The sequence below is a fragment of the Cimex lectularius genome, unplaced genomic scaffold (genome assembly GCF_000648675.2).
Source record: "Cimex lectularius strain Harlan isolate CLEC.00 unplaced genomic scaffold, Clec_2.1 scaffold101, whole genome shotgun sequence".
Lineage (NCBI taxonomy): Eukaryota > Metazoa > Arthropoda > Insecta > Hemiptera > Cimicidae > Cimex > Cimex lectularius.
In genome coordinates, this window is record NW_019392806.1 from 615,879 (window position 1) to 638,553 (window position 22,675).

Genomic DNA, 22,675 nt, shown 5'->3' on the forward strand with positions numbered 1-22,675 from the left:
GCATTTTTGGGCTTTTTTCCTCTGATTTCTAGTTCTTCCGCTTTTATTGAAATTCAATGCCATAACAATAGTGGGGAAAGCAGAATATTTCTTTCTTCAGGCTATATTATATATATTAGGCAGGGTGGGCGACCAAGACCTGAGGGGTTAAATGCATGGGTAGACTTGTACCCGATCCCTAAAAGGTCCGGGACTTGGTCGGCTCACGTGTCCTGCATAAACCTCTTGGTCTTGTTCACAAACCCCAAGATTTTGGACCATTTTATCTCGGGGAGTGATTTGGTGATGTCCTCTCCTTCAAAGATTCAGGCTATGTTAATAATCTGGTCATTATCGATCATTTAGAATCCCTTTTCCTCACTGGGTTGGTCTGTTCATACACACTGAAGATGGAAGATTGATTAAATATAATATATGTAAGTCCATAGCACTTTTTTGGTGGTAAATTCAATGAAAATTTCAGGTACTTATATACAAATTTAATCAACAATTAATAAATATTTTGTTTTACTATCTGTATAAATTTTTTAGTTTCCATCTACAAGAACTTTTCAGGTTTTTGAGCAATGAACTTCTTGATGGATTTTCTGCAGTCATTGCAGGTTTTTCCCACCAATAGTGGGCCGTAACCTGGAAAAAGTGCAGCAATGTCAGATGAATACGCTGAGTGTGGTAGCACATACAAGCCAAGCTCTAACAATTGCTGGCATATCTACAAACGCACAGGTGTGCGACGAACGTTGTGGTTAGGCAATGCCATCCATTTTTGTTCAATGGCTGAATAAAACTGGTCAATTGGGTGCAAAATAAACTAGAATTAACCATTGTTCGGGCATAAAAGCTCATAATAAAACATGCCTTCCAATCTTGTCATCCAGCTTGTGGATTTATTAATGGTGGGGCATGCGTTTTCCCCAGGATTTTCCTCTATGAACACTCATAAAGGACCCACTTTTCATCCCGTTATCAATAATTTTAAAAAACTAAAAAAATTAAAGAGGAAATCGTAGATGGAGATGCAGTCTAATAAATTCTTCTCAGTCAACATGTCAGGAAATCATCGCTATGATAAACAACACTCAAATGCGTTGAAATTGTTGTATGAAATGAAGTGTTTCTGCACTGTCACTTCTGTCATTGGTTACAAAAGCTTGAATTTGGTCATCATCAATGGTTAATCACAAACTGACCGCTTTGCTTCTTCCAAATCAAAATTCCTATTTCTGAGCTAAACAAACTCTTACAAATGGTAAAACTACAAGGTTCATTCTGTACAACAATTGTCTTTAAATAATTAAATTTAGTTATAAATCCTTTTTAGGAATTCTTTTATAGCAAAAACTAATTAATATTAATAGGGGACCGCGGTAGCCGAGTGGTTAGCATGAGAGACTCTCACGCCGCGGTCGTGGGTTCGATTCCCACTGTCGCCTCTGGCCATTTTTTCCCGATAACCCCCAATTTGAACACACAAGAATTCATACTATGGCTAATATGCAAGATCATAAGGCCAATAAAATATTTAAAAAAATTAATATTAATAAATTGATTAAATCTCTTAACTCTAGTTGAAATAATGGAAGACGGCATATCAGAAAAACATGTTTAATCAGAAAATGTAGTAAGAAATTGGCTGATGAGATCATCCAACTAGTCCCAAGAATACACAGATCAACCCATCCACACTTTTCCCAGGAGCAATATTAAATCTTAATAAATAAATATTTTACATATTATTAACTAAAACAGTAAGCAATATCAGGTTTACTTTAAAAGCACTCTTTCTTATTTTATTTATTTTTTATTTATTTATTTTTTTAAGACAGTGTAAGTTTGTAAAGAGTTCTTAAATAAGAAGGTAGCATTAAAAAGATCAAATTACAAAAACACTTTATTACAAACAACAGAACATGATTACTTTAACAACTGCTGAAGTTCTTCAACATCTTGCTTTGAACCAAGGAAGCAAGGAGATCTCTGATGAATTGATGTCGGCACCAGGTCTAAAATATCCTTCTTCCCATCAATGGCCATTCCACCGGCTTCAGTCATTATCAATGCCATGGGAATACATTCATATAAAAGTCTCAACTGTAAGTTAAAAAAAAAAAAAAATAGAAAATAAAACATAACATTAAAAAAATAAATGACGTTACTTTTCCATTGGGTGCACTTTTGTTAGCGGGATACATAAAAATACCACCATACTTCAATGTTCTATGGACATCAGCCACCATTGAGCCGACATATCTAGAAGAATATGGCTTTCCTAACTAAAACAGATTTCACGTTAAATATATTTACTTTATATACATTTTAAAACATCTTTACTTTTGGATCTTTCTTTCTTCGGACGTATTCTGTCATTCCTAGATCCCATTCATGAGCATATCCCTCATTAACACTGTATATCTTTCCTTTAAGCGGGACAGTTATGTTTCGCTCAGTCAGTAAAAATTCTCCTATGGCCTGTTCAGCAATAATAAATTTATATTTTATCGTTGTTTTTGTTGTTCTAGTTACTTACTGGATCCAACATAAAACCGTGTACGCCCCATCCTTGTCCAAGGGTTAAAACAAGCATCGTGGCACTGCCATAAAGAGCATAACCAGCACAAACCACTTCTTTCCCTGGCTTCAGAACATCATTTAGAGTCGCTGTTTTTCCTTGTGGTAGATCAGTTCTAGAATAAATTATCAATTTAAATTTGACCACAAAAGAAAAATATTTTTAATTACCTGTAAATTGAAAATATTGAACCAATAGAAACTAAACAGTCGATGTTTGAAGATCCATCCAATGGATCAAAACATACAATATACTTTCCTCGTTTTTCTTCATCCACCTATGAAAAATTTAATCATATAAATAATTTAAAGCTGGGATATTACTGCAAGATTGCTTACAATAATCAGATTTTCATTTTCCTCGCTGACTAAAGCACATGTAGTGTATGAAGATTTTAGCATGTTGACAAAGAGATTATTGGAAAGAATGTCCAGTTTCTTGACCTCTTCTCCTTGTACATTTGTTGAACCAGCCATTCCATACCTACAATACCAAAATTTCAGCTCTCACACATTTATATTAAAATTTAGATAATAATAAATTTAGGTTTTGTTATAAAGTTGGAGAGATACCAACCATTCATGCAAAATGGTGGTTGTTGTTTGGGTAATGAAAACGTGGATGAGGTGGCTAAGGCCAAGACATCCCAACCTCCGCACTTAACCATTGTGATCCCCCCCCATGCTAAAAATGCAATAAATGCAGCATTGGTGAGCAAGGACAGCGGAGAAATTCTTGCGAATCAAGAGCATGGTTAATAGGTGGCTCTCGGAGGATCTGACTTAATGAAGAAGGGTCTCCTCACCCGATTAAGAATGTGAGATTGACACAAGGACACATACTTTTGGGGCAAAGCCCACGTATATACCCTGCATGCAGAGAAATGTTTTTCAATTTGTCCAACTTAATTTAAGAAGAAAAATAACTTTATTCTGGGACTGGTGTCCCTTAAGAATAATGTACATGAAATAAATAAAAGAAGTTCCTTATATGAAATTAAAAGATAGAAATCTTGGCACAATGTATACCAGTAAGGCAGGCCAGAAGAGAAAATTACAAGAATATTAAACAAAAATAACAAATGTTAATGTGAGGTCTCCGCTTGGAGGGAGAGGAGGTGATTATACAGGTGGGATTTAAAGGAGGAAAAGGAGGCAGCATGACGAATAGAAAGGGGAAGGGAGTTCCAGAGTTTAGGGGCTCGGATCAGAAAGTATCTTTCGAAGGTATGGGCTGTATGTTGCGGAAGGATAAGGTCGATTGGGGATGAGCGTGTCTTACTAGTGAAATGTGAGGAGTTGAATTGGAGGGATTGGATGATGTAAGGAGGACGACGAGTGTGGATGGACTGGAAAAGAAAGCAACCTAAGAAATACTGTGCACGGAAGGAGGGGAATAGCCAGGAAAGTTGGGAATACAATCCCGACACCCGGGATCCCCGTGGGGTGCCGTACACAAATCTTATGCAACAATTCATAATATGCTTCAATCGCGCATTCCCCCCTCCGAGCCACCACCGCATGCCACACAGCTATAATCAAAGAAGGGAAGTATAAGGGAAGATACAAGGAGTTTGCGGGTGGAGAAAGATAAGAGAAGCCAGGACCGATGAAACAGGCTGAGGGAGGCAATGCAATGCCGGGGAATTTTGGAAATGTGAGAATGCCAGGAAAGGTTTTGGTCAAAGACTACTCCTAGGTTTTTAACCGAGGAGCAGAAGGGAATGGGATGGTTATTTAGCATGAGAGGTGGGATGCTGGGGAGGGAATTGAGGAGTTGCCTGGACCCGATAGTTATGGCAGTATATTTGGACGGATTGAGGACTAGGGAATTTTTATGGGCCCATTCGTTGATGGAGTTTAGGTCTTTTTGGATCTTGAGAATGGCCGAGTGAAGATTGGAAGGGTGGAAGGATATGTATATTTGGGAGTCATCGGCATATAGGTGATAGTTACAGGACTGGATGGAGTCTGGTAGGTCATCAGTTCAGCCAAATTTAATTTGGCTACATAATAGAAGTGCTTAGGAATGCCACCCATCATGAGATTTGTGCTTGAGCACGGTAGCAAATATCTGGGGGGACCCCTTTTCTGATTCTTGGAGAAAACCTTTTATTTTTCATAGTATTGATAATATTGTGTACCTTAGTGCGGGTTGAGAATGAATGTCCATTCTCAATGCTACACCCATTAGCATGAGTGTGTAGTGTGAGAGTGTCAAGGGCGGAATATTGAATAATCGACCCTCAAGTAGGTTAGTCATATAGTAGGTGTAAAGAATGATGGAGGAATATTGAGTACTCCACCACCCTAACTGAGTGAATGATGCAAATAGGAAAGATTGTATTCAAGAGTGTGAGTGTGTTTGATTCGGAACTGATTGTGTTGGGGCTAAAATGACCTAGCTGTTGATACCCCTGGAGCCAAACCTCAGTGGCTGAATGGATACGCACTGCGTGTACATGTCATCAAAGGTTACAACCATACAAGATACACAAGATTTACAATACTTACAAAACTGTAAATGATAGATTTTGTTTCTTATGTTCTTTTTAGGGAATTTATTTTGTAAAAAGAGCCAAATTTTGGAAAGTGTTTTATAGTACTGGCAGTTTTGTGTCTTAAGTGTATGTTGAGAATGAATGTATTTATTAGTGTAAATGTATAGTGTGAGAGAATCGATGGTGCAATATTGAGCACTCCATCACCCCTCAAATAGAATATTGACTTCTCCATCACCCTAAACGAAACGAGCAAATGATATGTAAATAAGAAAGAATGTGTTTAAGTGAGTGAAGGTGGAATGAGTTTAGGTGAAGGAACTTATTTTGTTGGGGGCTGAAATGCAAAGACCTATCTGTCTTGATGGATAAGACCAAGGTCTAACTCCGGACCGCCACACCCAACAGGCGATTATCAGTTATTATCAAGGCCAACCAGTAATTTATTGTAAATTACAAAAGCAGGAATTGCCGGTGGATTGTGAGCATTGATAGGCTCAACTCTGTACACACGTATGTATGTACATGGCATGTGCAGATTTAACCTTACATAAATCAGTAATCACTAAGTGAACAATTGACATTAATCGAATTAATTATTCTTTTTATCTAAGGTTTTTGCTCGAGATGAAAAATTAGAGGGATTCGAACCCACAACATACGGCTCAATACGCCACTGCTCTAACCTCTTGAGCTATCGTGACTTCAATCCCCTCGGACACCAACTCCTCATCTCAACCTACATTCAAATATTCCCTCTTTTTGCCATATTTTCAAACGTCTTGTAATCAGGATTAGATTCTCAGCGATTTATGTAGTGGCCATGGGGAGTGAAGTAATTAAGTGTAAGTAAGCGAGGAGTGAAGTAGTTACTTCTTTTTAATTATTAAATTAATCCATATTTGCTTAGTAGTCATAATTGACCATATTAATATTACATTATTCCAATTAATTATTCTTTTTATCTAAGGATTTTGGTTGAGATGAAAAATTAGTGCCACGAGCAGGATTCCAACCCTTGGAAATACTTGAATGGTTGTAGGTTGAGAGGAGTTGGTGTTCAAAACGATTAAAATCATGATACCTTAAGTGCTTAGAGCAGCAGAGTATTGAGCCGAAGGTCATGGGCTTGTGGCATTAATTTTTGGATCAATTGATATTAAGTCAAACTAAAAGTTTCCTCAACATATTTTATTCTAATGGGGCAATTTAAACAAATGAACTAAATGGATTTATTAAAATATGTATGGAGAATGAGAAGAACAAAAATAATTTTCTGTTGACAGAAATTTGCCATTTGCTAGTGATAACTTGAAAAATTTCATAGTGTGCAATTTTTTCTCTGGTGACGATGATTCACTGTAAATAAAGATTTGCTTATCTTTTACTTTCATTGGGTTGTTCAGATACAAAACGTAATACGTTCTCAATTTTTACCAGCTCCATCTCCTCCAACAATAATAAACTTCTTCTTTTTTTATATTCATATTTACAATTTTCTAGAAATAGATTGATTCTTTTTTAAATTCTTTCTTAAATCTGCATTTGTTGTTGGTACAATATGTAATTTCATAATATTTACACTTTACAGTCACCTAAAAGGGCAGTTATGTTAATATTTTATTAACCCTACACTAAAACCCTACTTTGTACCTCAGTATTGTTTTGTTGTTTTAATAATTTTTAATAATTATTGAGAAATCGTGAGATGCGGTCTGGTGTGATGTAGGTTTCAGAAAAACATTTTCTTTATCGTGCCAACGTTTCGATCTGTATTGAGATCATCTTCAGGGCTCAAAGTGTTTGTCTTCTGTGTGATTGTGCCATTCTTGCATGTTGTGTTGAGAGTGACGTTTGTTGTTTTATTGCACAATTTGTTTATAAAGCTTTAATTAAAATATTATCTATGAATATGCATTTTGGTTAGATTTTTTTTTAAATAAAAAGAAAGCTCAAATTGAAACAAACCGTTTTCTAAGCAGACGAGAAATTTTCTCTAGCCTATACTTTCTCCAGGTGGTGCAATTTAAATAAAGCATAACTTTATGCAATACATAAAAATATTAAGTGCATTTAACCCACAAGTTTTTGGGCTCATAACATGCTGCTCCTTCAGCCTTATAAATTATCAATTAATTGTTCTATTTTTGTTCTTTATTCCTTGTTGTATTAGAATTAGGTAATAATTAAGGTAATAGTACATAAGTATGAATGAACTATGGTATGTGAATGTGATTTATTAGCATGAATGAAGGGACTTATCTCCCATTACAACATAGAATTTCAAGTAATCTAGGAGAGTGTGAATGTAATTTATTAGCATGAATGTAGCGGCTTATCCAATTAATTTATGGAATATGGAATACCTCGGAGTAATATGAACGGCTGTGGTGTGTGAATGTGATTTATTAGAATGTAATTAGGCTTATCCTCCATTACCATACGGAATTTTAAGTACTCCAGGTGAGTGTGAATGTAATTTATTAACATGGATGTAGGAGCTTATCCTTCTATACCATGTGGAATTTTAAGTACTATAGGGTAGTGTGAGTATAATTCATTAGCGTGAATGGAGGGGCTTATTGCCCCTTACCAAATGGAATTTTAAGTACTCTGGAGTAGTATGAATGAATTGTGGTGTTTGAATACAATTTATTAGCACGAATGTAGGGCTAATCCATACTTCAAGGAATGTGGAGTACTCTGGGGTAGTAAGAATTAATTGTAGTGTATGATGCGATATATTAGCACGAATGGAGGGGCTTATCTACCATTTCCACGTGGAATTTTAAATACTCTAGGAGTGGTGAATGTAATATCCCATTACTTCAAGGACCAATTAGTATTCCGGGGTAGTGTGAACACTAACCAGACTATGATGTTTTATCTTGTTCGGTTTTATGTGCATTTGTGTTATTTTATATGTAAATGACATGGCCCTGAGGTAGAGAGAGGGTAGCAATAGGATAAAGAGAAACCGGAAAAGAAATTAGTTCAATTAAAACATGATGAAGATACGAAAATAAAGTCAAATTATGGAGACCCCTATAACTAACCCAAAAATAAATAAAAAAATATGAAGTTATGGGCTTATAGCTGACTATTGTATATAATAATATAATCTAATATATACTTATTATATATATTTTTTAATTAATTCATTTTTTAAATGTATTTCTTTTTTTAAATGACCTTATGAGCTTGCATAATAGCCAGAGAACTATCCCGTTGATTATTTCCTCATATATAGTTGGGGGGGGGGCTTAGCATGAAAAAAGGGCCAGGGGTGTTGGTGGGAATCGAACCCACGACCATGCCAAGAGTCTATCTAGCTTATTTTTAAAATTTTAAAGGATAAAAATTTTTCAACTGACTTCAATATATTAATAATAATATAGTTAGAATAATATATACTTATTATATATATTTTTTAATTGATTTATTTATTGTTTTTAATGAATGAAAAGAAGCTCCTGTCAAATTGAATCAAACCCCATTCTATGCAGACATGAAATTTTTTCTACAGCCTATATTTCTCCATATGGTGCAATTTTAAATAAATCATAACTTTATACAGTAGATAAAAATGTTAAGTGCATTTAACAAACAAGTTTTAAAACTCATATAATGTGCTGCTACTTCAGCCTTATGTATTACCCATTAATTATTATTATTATTTATTTATTTTATTAATTCAATAATTGTTTTTAGAATTAGGTAATAATACATAAGCATGAATGAATTGTGGTGCAAGAATGTAGCGACTTATTCAATACTTCAAAAGTCAAGACTGTGGGGTCTATAAGCCAAGAGTATCTGGCTGATTTTTAAAATTTTATACGAATAAAATTTTTCCTCTTATATAATTTAGTAATTAGACTTATTGGTAGTTTTTGATAGTTATTTGCATGAATGGAGGGCTTATCTCCCATAACCACGTGGAATTTTAAATACTGTAGGAGTGAGTGAATGTAATGTATTAGCGTGAATGTAATATCCCATTACTTCAAGGAATAATGAGTATTCTGTAGTAGTGTGAATGCTAACCAGACTATCATGTTTTATCTTGTGTATCCGTGTTATTTTATACCTAATTGACAATGCCCTAAGGTACAGAGAGGGTAACAGTAGGATAAAGAGAAACAGGAAAAAAAATTAGTGGTATTAAAACACGATAAAGGTAGGAAAATCAAATCAAAAATACGGCGGCCCCTATAACTAACACAAAAATAAATTTAAAAATATGAAGTTTGGGCTTATGGCAATGCATAGTTATTTTTATTAATTTAATGGCGTGGGAGAGACTGATTATTATTATATATAATAATATAATCTAATATATGATTATTATATTTTTACATTAATTAATTTTTAAAATTTAATTATTTATTTTTTTAATGACCTTATGAGATTGCAAATTAGCAAGAGTACGATCCCGTTGATTATTTCCTAATAGATAGTTTTGGGTGGAGGTAGGGATAGTGTGAAAAATGGCCAGGGGTGACGGTGGGAATCGAACCCACGACCGCGGGGTTTATCTACAAGCTAAGAGTAAGTCTATCTCGCTGATTTTTAAAATTTTAGAGGATAAAATTTTCCTCTTATAAAATTTAATGATTAGACTTATTGGAAGTTTCTGATAGTTATTAGCTAGCTATTATTAGACATAGGGGGAACAATCAATATGTTCACGTCGTTCAATATGTTTTGCCGATCTCTCCACTTTAGGGCATGCACATTTTGGTCCAACCAGCTTGGCAGGCTCGTCAGAAAAAAAAATATTTTAATTAATTATTTACGTTGCATATTCCAACTTACAAGTGCGTAAAGCCGGCTTGCCTGACGGCAGTGCTGATGGCTTTGACGGCCGTCTGGATTGCGTTGAGAAGCTGGGTGAGTTCGCCGGTCGCGTTCTTGAACCGGTTCTGCTGCGCCAGGACGAACCTGGTTAGCGTGATGTGGTCGCCTTCTATGGTCGACAAAGACATTTCTCGATTCGGCTCCGTCTGCAGACTGCAACGTCGAGACCGGTCGAGCCTGCTAATCGTCAAAAGTCCTTGAACCTGTTTCCCCCTTCTAATTCCGATCTTAGATTATGTCCAAAGACCGTTTTGGAATATATTTACGGATTTTTTCTAATACCATGTTGCATAACACATTCTTCCAGTCGAGATAATTTATTTAGGCTTCTATACATGCATGGACACACCCATTACACGTGGTGTATTATTATGAAACGCCTCTTTATAAATATAGACATAGCTTGTAATTTGTTCTTTCTGATTTTAATGCATAATTTATTTTTAAAATAATACTTTGAATAATAAACTTTTAGTATGACATTTATTTTTTGGGAAGGGATGAAAGATGTCTATGTAGCTGCAAGCAAACATTGTTAACTTCATGCAGTGAATATAATTTGAAAACCATAAAAAAAATCCTCATTGGCCACTGGGGATCTCCCCTCAATTTAGAAGACATTTCATATTATTCCTACTATTTAATGCAGATTCGAACCTGGGACCTTTCGCTTACAGTGATGAGCGCCATGTCAACACCTAAACCATTGCATCCACCGATTTTTAAAAATATTGCTAACTGGGGATGAAATGTGAGTCCTTTATTTAGAAAAAAGCTTGGAAAAACACAACATTAATAACTCCAAAAGCTGGATGACAGGATTGTAAGGGATGCTTTGTTATGAGCTTTTTTGCCCAACCTTTTTTTGTCCTTTCTGATTTAAATGCAGAATATCTTTTTAAAATAATACTTTGAATAATAAACGTTTAGTATGACATTTATTTTTTGGGAAGGGATGAAAGATGTCTATGCAGCTGCAAGCAAACATTATTAACTTCGTGCAGTGAATATGATTTGAAAACCATAAAAAATCCTCATTAGCCACTGGGGATTCCCCTCAAATTGGAAGACATTTCACATTATTCCTATTATTTAATGCAGATTCGAACCCAGGACCTTTAGCTTATAGTGATGAGTGATGACCTAAACCATTGTGTCCACCGATTTTTAAAAATATTACTAACTGGGGAAGAAATGTAGGTTCTTTATTTAGAAATAGCTTGGAAAAACACGTCATTAATAACTCCAAAAGCTGGATGACAGGATTGTAAGGGATGCTTTGTTAGGAGCTTTTTTTGCCCAACCATTGGTTAATTCTACTTTATTCTGTACCCAATTACCAAAAATGAGTGGCATTGGCTAATACTTTCTCCACCTGTGTATTTGCAGATACGTCAGAAATTTTGGAGTTTTGCTTGTAGTGCTACCATACCCAGCGTATTCCTCTGACATTTCCCATTCAAATTTCGTATCAAAATTCAAGCGAAAACTCAAGTTGGCACAGTCTACACAAACATGGCCAAAGCCAACATATAATAACATATTTAACGTCTCTAAACTCATGTGTAAAGGCAGGAATATTTTAGTGGTTCAATCTTGTTCAAATCTTTTGTTAATTTTGATCAGTAGAACATAAAAACTGCACAAATAAGTTATCTTCAAAATCATATCCTCAGTTCATGGATATACCATAAAAATATCATAAAGTTGTTAAAAAAAACAGCTTATAATCAATTTTATCAGTAAGAGTTTATCATAATCAAATATCATTGACGTCACTACATTTATTACTATTGATTCAAAACAATTCCATTATCTTAAAAGAAAATTTTTGAAAAATTAATTTCTCAGGCATTATAGTTCAATTTTTTAAAATATAAATATGCATGTTACCAATTTGTATAACATTAAATCAAATTAAACTTAAGTTCCATTCCTATATCTTTCAAAAAACATTTTTTTCCTAATTGTTAAATTTTACACTCGTTATTCTATGATTAATATCATTAGTCATAATAATGAAAATAATGATTAAATGTTTAAAATATCTATCCATAAAAATTTCTCCACTCAAATTGGTATTTAAGGTGAAAGAGCTTTAAGTAATTCTTCCATATCATCATGGGAACCGCAGTAGAATGGTGTTTTTTCATTTATTTTCTCCGGTACTAAGTTTATTATCGGCATTTTTCCATTTGAAGCGATACCGCCTGCTTGGGTTATGACAAAAGCCAAAGGATTGCATTCATATATCAAGCGATGCTAAAAAAATAAATAAATATTAATTTGCTTATAAAAACTATTGTGATTGCCATACTTTTCCATTTGGGTTTTCTTTAGAAGGTGGATAGAAATATACTCCTCCGAACTTCAATGTCCTGTGCACATCGCCTACCAAACTTCCGATGTATCTTGAAGACCAAGGGTGTAATCCCTAGAATATTTTTTTATTCAGTAAGAATTGTAACAAATCAAAATAAGGAAATAAATAATTTATACCTTTGCAGATTTTTTCTTATCTAAGTAATCAACTAAATTTGCATCCCAGGACTGTATGTTTCCTTCATTTGCGCTATAAATATCCCCAGATTTTGGTATTTTTAAATTTTCCTCTGTCAGCATGAACTCTCCTATAGACTAAGATGTACACATTATATAAACATTGTAAATGATTTATAAATATTTTGTGTATAAATGTTTCTAACATTATCTAGGGTAAAACTGTTCACTGATCCACCTTCGAATGCAATGACCATAACGGTCGAAATTCCGTACAGCGCATAACCGCCAGCGATCATTTTATACCCAGGCTGAAGAACATCTTTGTCTTCAACTTTTGTGCTTCCTCTTTTTCTATTAATATCCAACAAATTAATTGAAGCCGAGATATACATTGATATTTGGCTTTTTTACCTGTACAGCGCAAAAGTTGTTCCGATGCATAAACTTGAATCAACGCTCCTAGAAACGTCGGTAGTGCTGAACAAGACTATGTATTTTCCTGCATGTTCATGGTCAACCTAAAAGTCTCAGGTCAATTTCTTTTTATATCTGTTTTTTAAATTTTATTATGCTTACTCTTATAATTTCATCATTGTCTTTGCAAGCAATCAAGCATGAAGTATATGAATTTGATATTAAGTTTATAAATAATTCATTAAAATATTTTTCCATTCGGTTTATTTCCAAATATTTTAAGTTTTTATCTATATCCAATGTCAACCTAAAATCGCGATAAGTTTATAAAATTTGGTAACAATACAACAAAAGTAATAAATGCATTTAGTCTTTTTTTTAACTAGATTTAAGTCTGTGTAAACTGGCACCGGGTCACCTAGTCTATACTTGCGAGTGAGTCACCCAGTGCTAGTTCAAGATGTGGTCACCGACATCCATCATTAAGTTTATGAAAACTTTCGCATTAGCAAAGTTTTTTTTTAAATTCCAGGCTTAAATTTAAAAAAAATTTCAAGCTTCAAATTTGTTACGAATCAGCAGACAAAGTGTGATTCATTCATTCCATGACTCTTTTCCTCATAAAAATGTTTATTTTGACTTACATCTGCGATATCCCACACTTTCTCAAAGCAATTGAAATTGATTTGCATGCTGTCTGAATGGCACACATCAATTGTGGAAACGTATAACTTGACACTGTCTTGGCCCTTTCGATGACATTGATGAATCTGCTAAGAGGGATGTAGCTGTTCGCATCCTCCTGCTCATCCTCTTGACCGAGCAGTTTAAGCCTCACTACTCCCGGAAACTTTTGAGTTATGTGCAACTGCATGACTTCTTAGGTACAAACTTAAAAATCACTTTCTAGGTATTACTTAACAATAACAAACAATAACTACATCTGATATTTTTCAAAAGTGTCTTGATTTTTATTTTATTTTATTATTATTTTTTGGTCAAGAAATTTGAAATATATTGATTGTAAGGATATTTAAAACAATTTTAAACCCATAATTTGATCTTTAGTGATCATCTTGGTCTGTCTATGCGAGCTGTTTTGGTCTGTTAGACACATTTTTGTATTTTGCCATCTTCAGGGTGGTTTTGTCTAATGAAAAATCATTTTGCTTTTTTCAAATTACAAATTGTTCTCCATTTGTGCAATTTCACAGGTGTACCCAAAATGTGTTCTCAGTGCATTTTTCACCGGAGCATTGCAGTTCTTTCATATACAGTTTTGTAAAACATCTCTTTCTTTCTAAACTACTATCATGTCAGAAACATGGCACATTGATCCTGATGTTTCTCCAGCATTGTCTTTATACCAAATGATGAACATTTAATACACTTTTTCAAGAATTAAAAGAAACATTGAACAAGGAACAGACTTGTAAACGACAGTAAACTATTAAAATCCAGTATCTATCATTATTTGGGGCAATTTACAGCCTTTTGATCGATGCTTGTCTTTGTCCAGAAAAACCTTACAAACCATTTTCAATCTGTTTGATGGCTGATTTAAATGGCACAATGATACTGGCAATATTTAAAAAAAGTAACTTTTTTTTGAACATGTATTGTCCCAATATAGCATTATTTTTCTCAGTAGAAAACAAAAGCTGTGAGTGAGCCTAGAAATACAGATTCAAAAAATTCTGGGATCTAAACAAAAGGTTTCTCTTTAATAAGAATATGGATGTCACACAAAATATGTTTTACAATATAGTCATCAATCTATCTCTAATCAGTGTGTCTTGTCTAATCAATCCTGTGATTTATGCAGTGATGAACCTGTAATTTGATTCTTACTGATCATCTTGGACTGGCTATCCTTGAAGCATTGGGCTGTCAGTTTGGCATTTCACCATCTTAAAGTGCTGGCATCAGATCAGTTTTAACAGATTTGTTGGTCGCCAAATTTAAAGGATAATGTTTTACATATTTCATTCGCCCAAGCCCTGATCAGGGAAAAAGATAATTAAAGGGGACCCAAATAATGGGCAACTGGCAAAAAAAAAAGTTGTACAATGTAGAAACTCTTGGTGTAGAGATAGTGAAGTTGTCTGAACATTTTTCTGCATTATATTTTATAGTTTGATAAATTAAATTAACTAGTCTGTGTTCACAGTAGACAGAAAAATACAACTGGGATCAGACTAATCGAGTGAAGATAATCAAACCAAGATTACTGGCAAGGATCAAATTACTTAGTCGTCCTTTTTATATTGAGATCGCTGTGATTTCTGTGAAAAATTAAAAACGTCCGCACACTTTTTGTCTGATGATGCCTTTATTCAGGACCAAAACCAGGCAAGGCATTAAGCCTAAAAATCCTTCTTGTAAAAATTATTCAGTAAAAAAATAATTACAAATCCAGTTATTTTTCAATTATTTTTTAGAATTGTTTAAGCGATTTCACAAGTTCTTTGACATCATCTGGTGATCCACAGTAAATTGGCGATCTTTCATGAAGTTTTTCAGGGACAATTTCACCGATTAGAACTTTTCCATTTGAAGCGTATCCTCCAGCTTGTGTCATTATAAATGCAATCGGGTTGCAGTCAAACATGAGCTTGCTCTAAAAAAAGTCAATGATTGAGGTAGATTTTTAGTTTGTTAAATTGCAAGGTGTACCTTTCCTTTAGGGTAGTCCTTTATTGGAGGACTGATAAACATGCCACCAAACATTAGAGTCCTGTGTGCGTCAGCTACAAAAGAACCAGTATATCTTGCAGACCAAGCCAAACTTCCAGCCTTAAAAAATTAAGATGTCTTAATTTTCAAACTTCCAAGTTAATTAAAATTTTTCTTTAAAAGCATACCTTCTCTGACTTTTTTTTGTTCAGGTAATTCACCAGATTTGGATCCCATGAATGTGCAAATCCTTCATCGGCGCAGTAGCTTTTTCCCATCTTAGGAATCTCTATATTTTCAGAGGTCAGTATAAATTCACCGATTGACTAAAATTGTAATTTTTTAAGATATTGACCATTTGACTGTAAATAGACCAAATCAAGTCATAATCACATTATCTAAGGTGAAACCGCTGACAACGTTCCCTTCAACTGCAATGACCATTTCTGTTGAAAAACCGTACAATGTGTATCCAGCAGCAATGATTTTTTGCCCAGGTTGTAACAGGTCTCTTTCTTCTATTCGAGTAGCACCTTTTTTCCTGAAAATAAAAATATAAATAAAATTTATCAACATTTAATTTCATTTATTACTTCAGCACTATAAATGTTGTCCCGAGGCAAAGTGATGCATCAACATTCATAGAAGCATCAGATGCTTTGAAAATAACTATGTACTTTCCGGCTCGCTCTGCGTCAACCTGAAAACTCCTATGACTTTTTTTGTTCACTATAAATAACAAAATTTTTTGTACTTACCCGGATCACTTCATCACAATCATTGCATCCAATTAAGCAGACAGCATAAGTGTTTGTTAATAAATTAATGAACACTTCATTGAAATATTTCTCAAGCCTCTTAATTTCAATAAGGTTTAGTTGCTTAGAAAGTCCAAGAGATTGTCTAAAAATGTACAATTAATTATTATATAGAGAAAGCAGTTATATATTATAAGCAAGTTGTTAATTAAAAATAATTTGTTATTATATATTATATCATTTTCTCATTATGGTTGTTGTTTTATTATTCGAAAATCGTGAGATGCAGTCTGGTGTGACATAGGTTTCAGAAAAACATTTTCTTTATTGTGCCAACGTTTCGATCTTTTTTGTACTTGTACCAACTTGTACTTGTACTTTTTTTGTACCAAAAGTATTTGGTTTCTGCGTAATTGTGCCATTCTTGTGTGGGCACTCTCAACACGACACGCAAAAATGGCAGAATTGTACAGAAAACAAACACTTAGAGCCCTGAAGATGATCTCAATAAAGATCAAAACGTTGGCACGATAAAGAAAATGTTTTTCTGAAACCTACGTCACACCAGACCGCATCTCACGATTTTCCAAATAATCATAGACTAACAGTCACTAATCACCGCACATGTTGTTTTAGATATTGTTTAACATTTTACTGTTAAATTCACTTAAAGAAGTTAAATACAATCTCATTAACTCTTTTTATTTATCAAAAACATTTGAAACTACATATTCTTAAGCACTAATAAAAATAAGCACCATTAAGCTTCGATTACATTTTTTGGGTTAATAATAATTTTAATGATGTCAGTAACTTTTATACGTGTTGCTTTATGGACAGAAGAAGGAGCTTTTGACAAATGACTTGAGCCATTGAAACAGCAATGCAAAGAAAGATTATTGACCTCCAACTAGCAGCTAGATGTTAGCAAGAAGTCGGATAATAATGCTGAACTTGGTCGTTAGACTATACAAATAGCACCTATCCAAGTAAAGGGGCTAAATTTCTCCCTAACAAAACCCGGTGTACTGCTGTAATGACTGCCCTCTCGAACAACAGTTGGGTGCACTGGAGAATAAATTTGCAGCTGGAAAAATGGCTTGAGAAAGAAAAACTTAAGCACTGGATAAAAACACCAGGTATGAGGCAAGCTAAAAGATTTATAAATATCTCCAAAAGGCAAATAAACTTCTTTTCAAAGGGCAAAGCAGAAACATGCCTATCTGGCAGGTGAAACCGGAAACACATGCAACAGAAAGCACATCTCTTTTTGTGAGTTTTTAGGCACTAGGCCATATACAATACAGACACTTCGGTAAGACAATTTTCAGACCAAAAGAAATATGCAAAGAGGCACTGAAGAAAGTGCTGAGTTGTTTGGGAAAAAAAGGTACTTTCGATGGTCATAATCAGATGGGGTTCCACAATACATATATAGGTTGCAGTGGAGAAAAGGTTGAAATCTTCCCTTGTATAAAAATTAAATTTTTTTGAAATCAATAAATCCTGTTTAAAAAAATTAAACACAACTCTCTAAAATGGAGATTGAAAGTATTTGCCATTCTGGGATCAGAGCTTGTATTTCTTATACTTTATCCCATAATCCATTTATGTTTATTTGAATTATAAGTGATTTTTATATAATTTAATTTTTATACATCAGACAATTGTACAAAATAATTGCTGTTTTGTAGGTAAATAATTTAATTTGTAGCACGAACATGGGAAAAGTTTATAGTAGAAAATTAGATTTACTAAATCATCAAACAAAACTGAACATCGTTATTTCTTCATTTGGTCTGAGGATGTCTGAACCTGTAATTTGGTGGTTTCTGATCATCGTTGTGTGCCTATCCTCACTAGGTTGGTTTATCAGATGCGTATTGGCATTTTGCCATCCTCAGTGAGTCTGTCAGAATTAACAATTTATTGGTCATCAAATGCGATATCGTGGAAAAAAAGGCCTTAAAAAATAATGGGTGACTAACTAAAGTAAATGTAGTCAAATCAATCCCTTGGTGTAGAAATAGTCCAAATAAATTTGAAAAAAGGTTTTACACAATTTTATTGATGAAAATAAGCCTTGAAAGTTTGATCAATTAAAATTTGTTGTCTAATTCATTCAAATATACTCAAATTTCAATTTTATTTATAGCTGGCAAATATTTTTTGCCTAGTGTACTTTCTCAAAAATTTACTGTGGTTTTTAGAAATAAGCAGATCTTACATTTGAGCTACTCCTGACTTCCTCAATGTCAGAGCTACGGTTTTACAAGCTATTTGAATAGAATTTATCAACTGTGGCAGTTGGTGAGATCCTCCTTTGAACTTTTCTATTTCATTTATAAATCTGCACAAGGTCACAAAGTCCTTTTGGTCATCTCGTTTTTTCTCTGGGCTGGTTAAATTGAGATGTTTTGGGCAAACTGGGTGCTTGGTGTATATCTGGCTATGATGCATTTATAACATTAAAAAAATATGCCTTACTATAAACTTTCATCAGACTCATCTGTTTAAAGATCTGACTTAAACATTTGTTTTTTTATAAAAATAAGATTATAGTTTATATTATAAATCAAATTTTTCAAATCTTCTCTTTAATGCGTTTATTTCAGCTTGTCGCTTTGCGGATTGTGAAGATTTCAAGAAGTTCTATCACGTCCTCTCTTGAGCCAAGGTATAGTGGACATGTCCGGTGAATCGGCCTGGGTAAGACATCTAGAGGCGAGATTCTCCCCGTGGAAGCCAATCCTCCAGCAACACGGACGAGATAGGACAAGGCATTACCCTCGCACAACAGTCTTACCTGAACAGACAAACAAATATTCTCGAGTTTAAGAACAAAAATGAAATTCACTTTTTGTCACCTGGCCCAAAGGTCGCAAAGAAGTCTCAGGATACAGAAGAATTCCTCCCTCCTTGAGAGTTCTATAAGTATCTGCACACAAACTGCCCACAAACCGAAGCTTCTTCACCTTACCTAACTGAAAATATAAAAATTCTTACATTTTTTTTTTTTTTTTAAATAATGCAATAAGAAAAATTCTTTTTCCCATTCTTACTTTCGGATTTTTTTTCCTATTGATGTATTCAAAGGTAGCTTGATTCCACAGATTTGACTTCGCTTCATCTATACAGTAGAAATGTCCCTTTACAGGGATAGTTACATTCAAATTTTTAGCTATAAATTCTCCTAGGACCTGTAAAAATTATACTAATAAAACGTTACATTTATATGATATAAACACCAAAACCCTCACTGGATCAAACAGAAACTCTTGAACACCCTTTTTGCCAATTGACAGCATCAAGATATTACACGTAGCAAATACAGCAAAACCACCGGCTATCATCTCATTTCCACATTTTATGTCATTTAAATCTCTTGATTCACCTTTCCTTTAATTAAAAAAAAATTCAATATAAATTTATGGTTGATATTGAAATGCTGCTAATACTTATAAATTGAGAATATCATTCCAGTAATAGCAGAAGCACTGAGATGATTTGCTCCATCTAAAGGGTTGTAGCAAACAACATAACTCTCTAGCTCTCTTGCTTCATCATCAATCTTTACACAATGAATTATATATAAAATATTTATTTATATGTAAATCAAAATAAAGAAATACCAAGATTGGAGTAGGTGAGACTGTACTGATTGCAATGCTTACAAGTCCACTTGCTTTTAAGCACCTTAATACAATGTCATGTGCAAGGGTTTCCTGTTTTGTTATTGGAAATGAAGTTTCATCATCCACTCTCTGGTCACTGTAAAGTAATTAGTTAAAAATATATATGTTTTAAATTAATAAATAGTACATTCTGTTTATCCGTGCTCTGGCGGCAAGCTGGGAGATTGATCGTATTGCAGTCTCAAGAGCAGACATTATCATTATAAATTTAGGAGTCTTGATAGGGTCGGTGCTTCTCTCACTAATCAGCCATTTTCCTAAAGTGACCGGCGCTATGTCCCTCATTTGCCCATGCCTCCTACTCATCCTGTGCTCCAAGCGACTTTCCATATTCACTTTTTAAAAATGAAAAAATCAGTTAAATAAAAGTAGAAAACAATGTTTTTCCCTAACAATATAAAATTACATCTGTTTTTTTAGTTTTAAAAATTACAATTTTTAATGCCTTCAATTTTGGTAGATTGGAGATGACACGATTTTTAAATAATCATGATCAGATTTGAAATTAAAAATTTCAATTCTTCTATTTTTCTGAGTCAATAAATTCCAAGCAGAATTTTAGACTGAATCACAATATCTCAAATTGGCTTTCACATTTTAATGGAAATGGTGAATGATGGAGTGAGTGCAGTATTCAATTCTTTTTTAAAAAAGATACTTCTTACTCACATTAAGTTAAACCAACTTTCAATGAGAAGCTGGTTTTTTAATGGTGCTCAATTTGAATGTGCAAAAAACCCTGAATTATAACAAGTAAATATTATAATGGTAAATACTGTAAGAAATTAATTATGAATTAGTGATCAAAGATAAAAGATAAAAAATTAGAATAACACCTTAATATTATTAAATTATTATAAAAATAATAACAATTAAAATAATTAATTTAATTATTTGGACGTTTAATATTATTTATGTACATATTTAAAATGGGAGGTTGATCCAAATCTATTATATTAATGCATTTATCTCCACGTTCAATTTTACATTTTTTAATTTTTAATTTCTCAAACCAATCTAGTTCTCTCCCTTTGTTGAAACTATGTAACACTGTTGTATTTAAATTTGGATTGAAATTATGTTTCTTTTAGGTGGTCCTTAAATTCTGAAAATTTGTTCGATTTAGGCAAGTGTTCTTTTACTCTCGTTTTTATTTCTCTACTGCTTTGCCCTATATATTTAATATCAATTAAGTTGGTAAACCAAGCTTTTTGCCAAGTTGTCTATCTTGTCTTTAGGTTTTGAGAGGATGTTTTTAAGTGAACCCGTACTTCTAAACCTTCTTGTTTAAAAATTTTACTAACTTTTTCCAATAATTCACCAATGTATGGCAAACAACGAAAACCTGATGATTCATTTACGGCGGGGTGGCTGAGTTCTTTGTTGATTCTTTTAAAGTTAATTTTTTGTTTGTTTTAACTAGCAACCTATCAATACATTTCTAGATACCCATTGTTTTTTTGCTATGGTTTTAATAGTTTCTAATTCTTTTTTATAGTTAGCAGGGGTAAATGGAAGTTTTAACATACGGTCTATGAGCCAAATGAAACCAGCAGCCTTTTGGGACCATGGGCGGGAAGAATCCGCTGGTATCATAGTGTCTGTAGTTGTGGGTTTTCTATATATGTCTGTTTCTATTACGTTGTTTATTAGGGACAATTTTAGGTCTAAAAAGTTCAAACAACCATCTTTGTTAATTTCCAATGTAAAATTTATATTAGGGTGTAGAGAATTAATTAGTTGGAGGAATTCTTTGAGATCCTCTAATGTTCCCGACCATATGCATAAAATATCGTCTACATAGCGTTTCCAAAAATGAACAGATTTAATTAATTTGTTCTTTGATTTGAAAAGATTTTTTTTTTAAATTAACCCTGAATATTTCGGCACAAAGTGGGGATAATGGAGACCCCATTGGTAACACTTTCATTTCATAAAATTTATTATTGAATTTACGATAATTAGATAGTAGGCATATATTTAACGATTTAATACTTAATGTGAGTAAGAACTATTTAAAAAAAAAAAAAAAAAAAAAGATTTCACATTTTATTCTACTCATGCATATATATGCATTTTTTATTTAAAATATTTTTCAATAAATCTTTATTATTGCTTGCCTAAAAAATAAAATTTGCTGTACTACAGTTGTATTGAAATACTTTCTACAAAAAAATTCTTTGCATAATCAGAAATACTAGTTTTGGAGTCTGCTGAGATCGGATTTGAGAAAATACAACAAGCCATAAGAAAATATTCAATTTGACAGTTTTTTTAACTTAAGAAAATGAAGTAAATATGGATTATTTTCTGCCCCAAAAGGGTAAGGCAGAGGCTGAAAAGCTCCCTGAGGGTAGCTCACACCCTGCGTCAACTTTTCTATTCGTATTTATTCTTCTTCAAGGCTTGTACCTTGGCATTAATTTATGGCAACTGTAATGCATAGAAAATGTAAATGTTTTATGTATTTTTGATCGATTATGATTGTAGGCACTATTACATTAATATATTTATTTAATGCATAGAAATGTGTGGTGATTAGTGACCGTTAGTCGATGATTATACAAAAATCGTGAGATGTGGTCTGGTGTGATGTAGGCTTCAGAAAAACATATTATAATCTGTATACATTTTTGTATTTAATTCTAAAAAATTGGAAATAATGTAAAATGAAAAGAAAAACACTTAGCACTTTATATAT

General features: G+C 33.4%; 4 protein-coding genes and 1 long non-coding RNA gene across 7 annotated transcripts; 1 reads left to right on the top strand and 4 right to left on the bottom strand.

Annotated features, from left to right (window-relative positions):
* Window positions 1–1,873: 1,873 nt before the first annotated feature.
* On the bottom strand, window positions 1,874–10,156 carry LOC106667722 (fructose-1,6-bisphosphatase 1). The gene is made up of 7 exons (XM_014395840.2): window positions 9,888–10,156; window positions 2,908–3,052; window positions 2,740–2,846; window positions 2,528–2,684; window positions 2,332–2,469; window positions 2,157–2,273; window positions 1,874–2,091 (listed from the first exon to the last, which is right to left on the bottom strand). Exons 1-7 carry the CDS (start codon window positions 10,055–10,057, stop codon window positions 1,915–1,917), a joined length of 1,011 nt encoding a protein of 336 aa, XP_014251326.1. The 5' UTR covers window positions 10,058–10,156; the 3' UTR covers window positions 1,874–1,914.
* Window positions 4,471–18,979, top strand: LOC106667723. Of its 3 annotated transcripts, none has more exons than XR_001340636.2 (3): window positions 4,471–5,582; window positions 15,734–15,824; window positions 18,895–18,979. It is a non-coding gene; the product is annotated as an uncharacterized LOC106667723 (long non-coding RNA). The 3 variants fall into 3 exon arrangements; XR_002910519.1 differs by lacking the exon at window positions 4,471–5,582 and adding an exon at window positions 8,803–9,249; XR_001340635.2 differs by lacking the exon at window positions 4,471–5,582 and adding an exon at window positions 9,444–9,620.
* LOC106667720 (fructose-1,6-bisphosphatase 1-like) lies at window positions 11,961–13,803 on the bottom strand. Its single transcript, XM_014395838.2, has 7 exons — window positions 13,490–13,803; window positions 13,008–13,152; window positions 12,843–12,949; window positions 12,635–12,782; window positions 12,429–12,566; window positions 12,247–12,363; window positions 11,961–12,191 (listed from the first exon to the last, which is right to left on the bottom strand). Exons 1-7 carry the CDS (start codon window positions 13,717–13,719, stop codon window positions 12,012–12,014), a joined length of 1,065 nt encoding a protein of 354 aa, XP_014251324.1. The 5' UTR covers window positions 13,720–13,803; the 3' UTR covers window positions 11,961–12,011.
* On the bottom strand, window positions 15,274–18,797 carry LOC106667719 (fructose-1,6-bisphosphatase 1-like). Its single transcript, XM_014395836.2, has 7 exons — window positions 18,507–18,797; window positions 16,280–16,424; window positions 16,115–16,221; window positions 15,915–16,062; window positions 15,710–15,847; window positions 15,522–15,641; window positions 15,274–15,465 (listed from the first exon to the last, which is right to left on the bottom strand). Exons 1-7 carry the CDS (start codon window positions 18,737–18,739, stop codon window positions 15,283–15,285), a joined length of 1,074 nt encoding a protein of 357 aa, XP_014251322.1. The 5' UTR covers window positions 18,740–18,797; the 3' UTR covers window positions 15,274–15,282.
* LOC106667721 (fructose-1,6-bisphosphatase 1-like) lies at window positions 18,802–20,392 on the bottom strand. The gene is made up of 7 exons (XM_014395839.2): window positions 20,102–20,392; window positions 19,912–20,050; window positions 19,738–19,850; window positions 19,540–19,678; window positions 19,342–19,479; window positions 19,147–19,263; window positions 18,802–19,085 (listed from the first exon to the last, which is right to left on the bottom strand). Exons 1-7 carry the CDS (start codon window positions 20,302–20,304, stop codon window positions 18,891–18,893), a joined length of 1,044 nt encoding a protein of 347 aa, XP_014251325.1. The 5' UTR covers window positions 20,305–20,392; the 3' UTR covers window positions 18,802–18,890.
* Window positions 20,393–22,675: the final 2,283 nt, after the last annotated feature.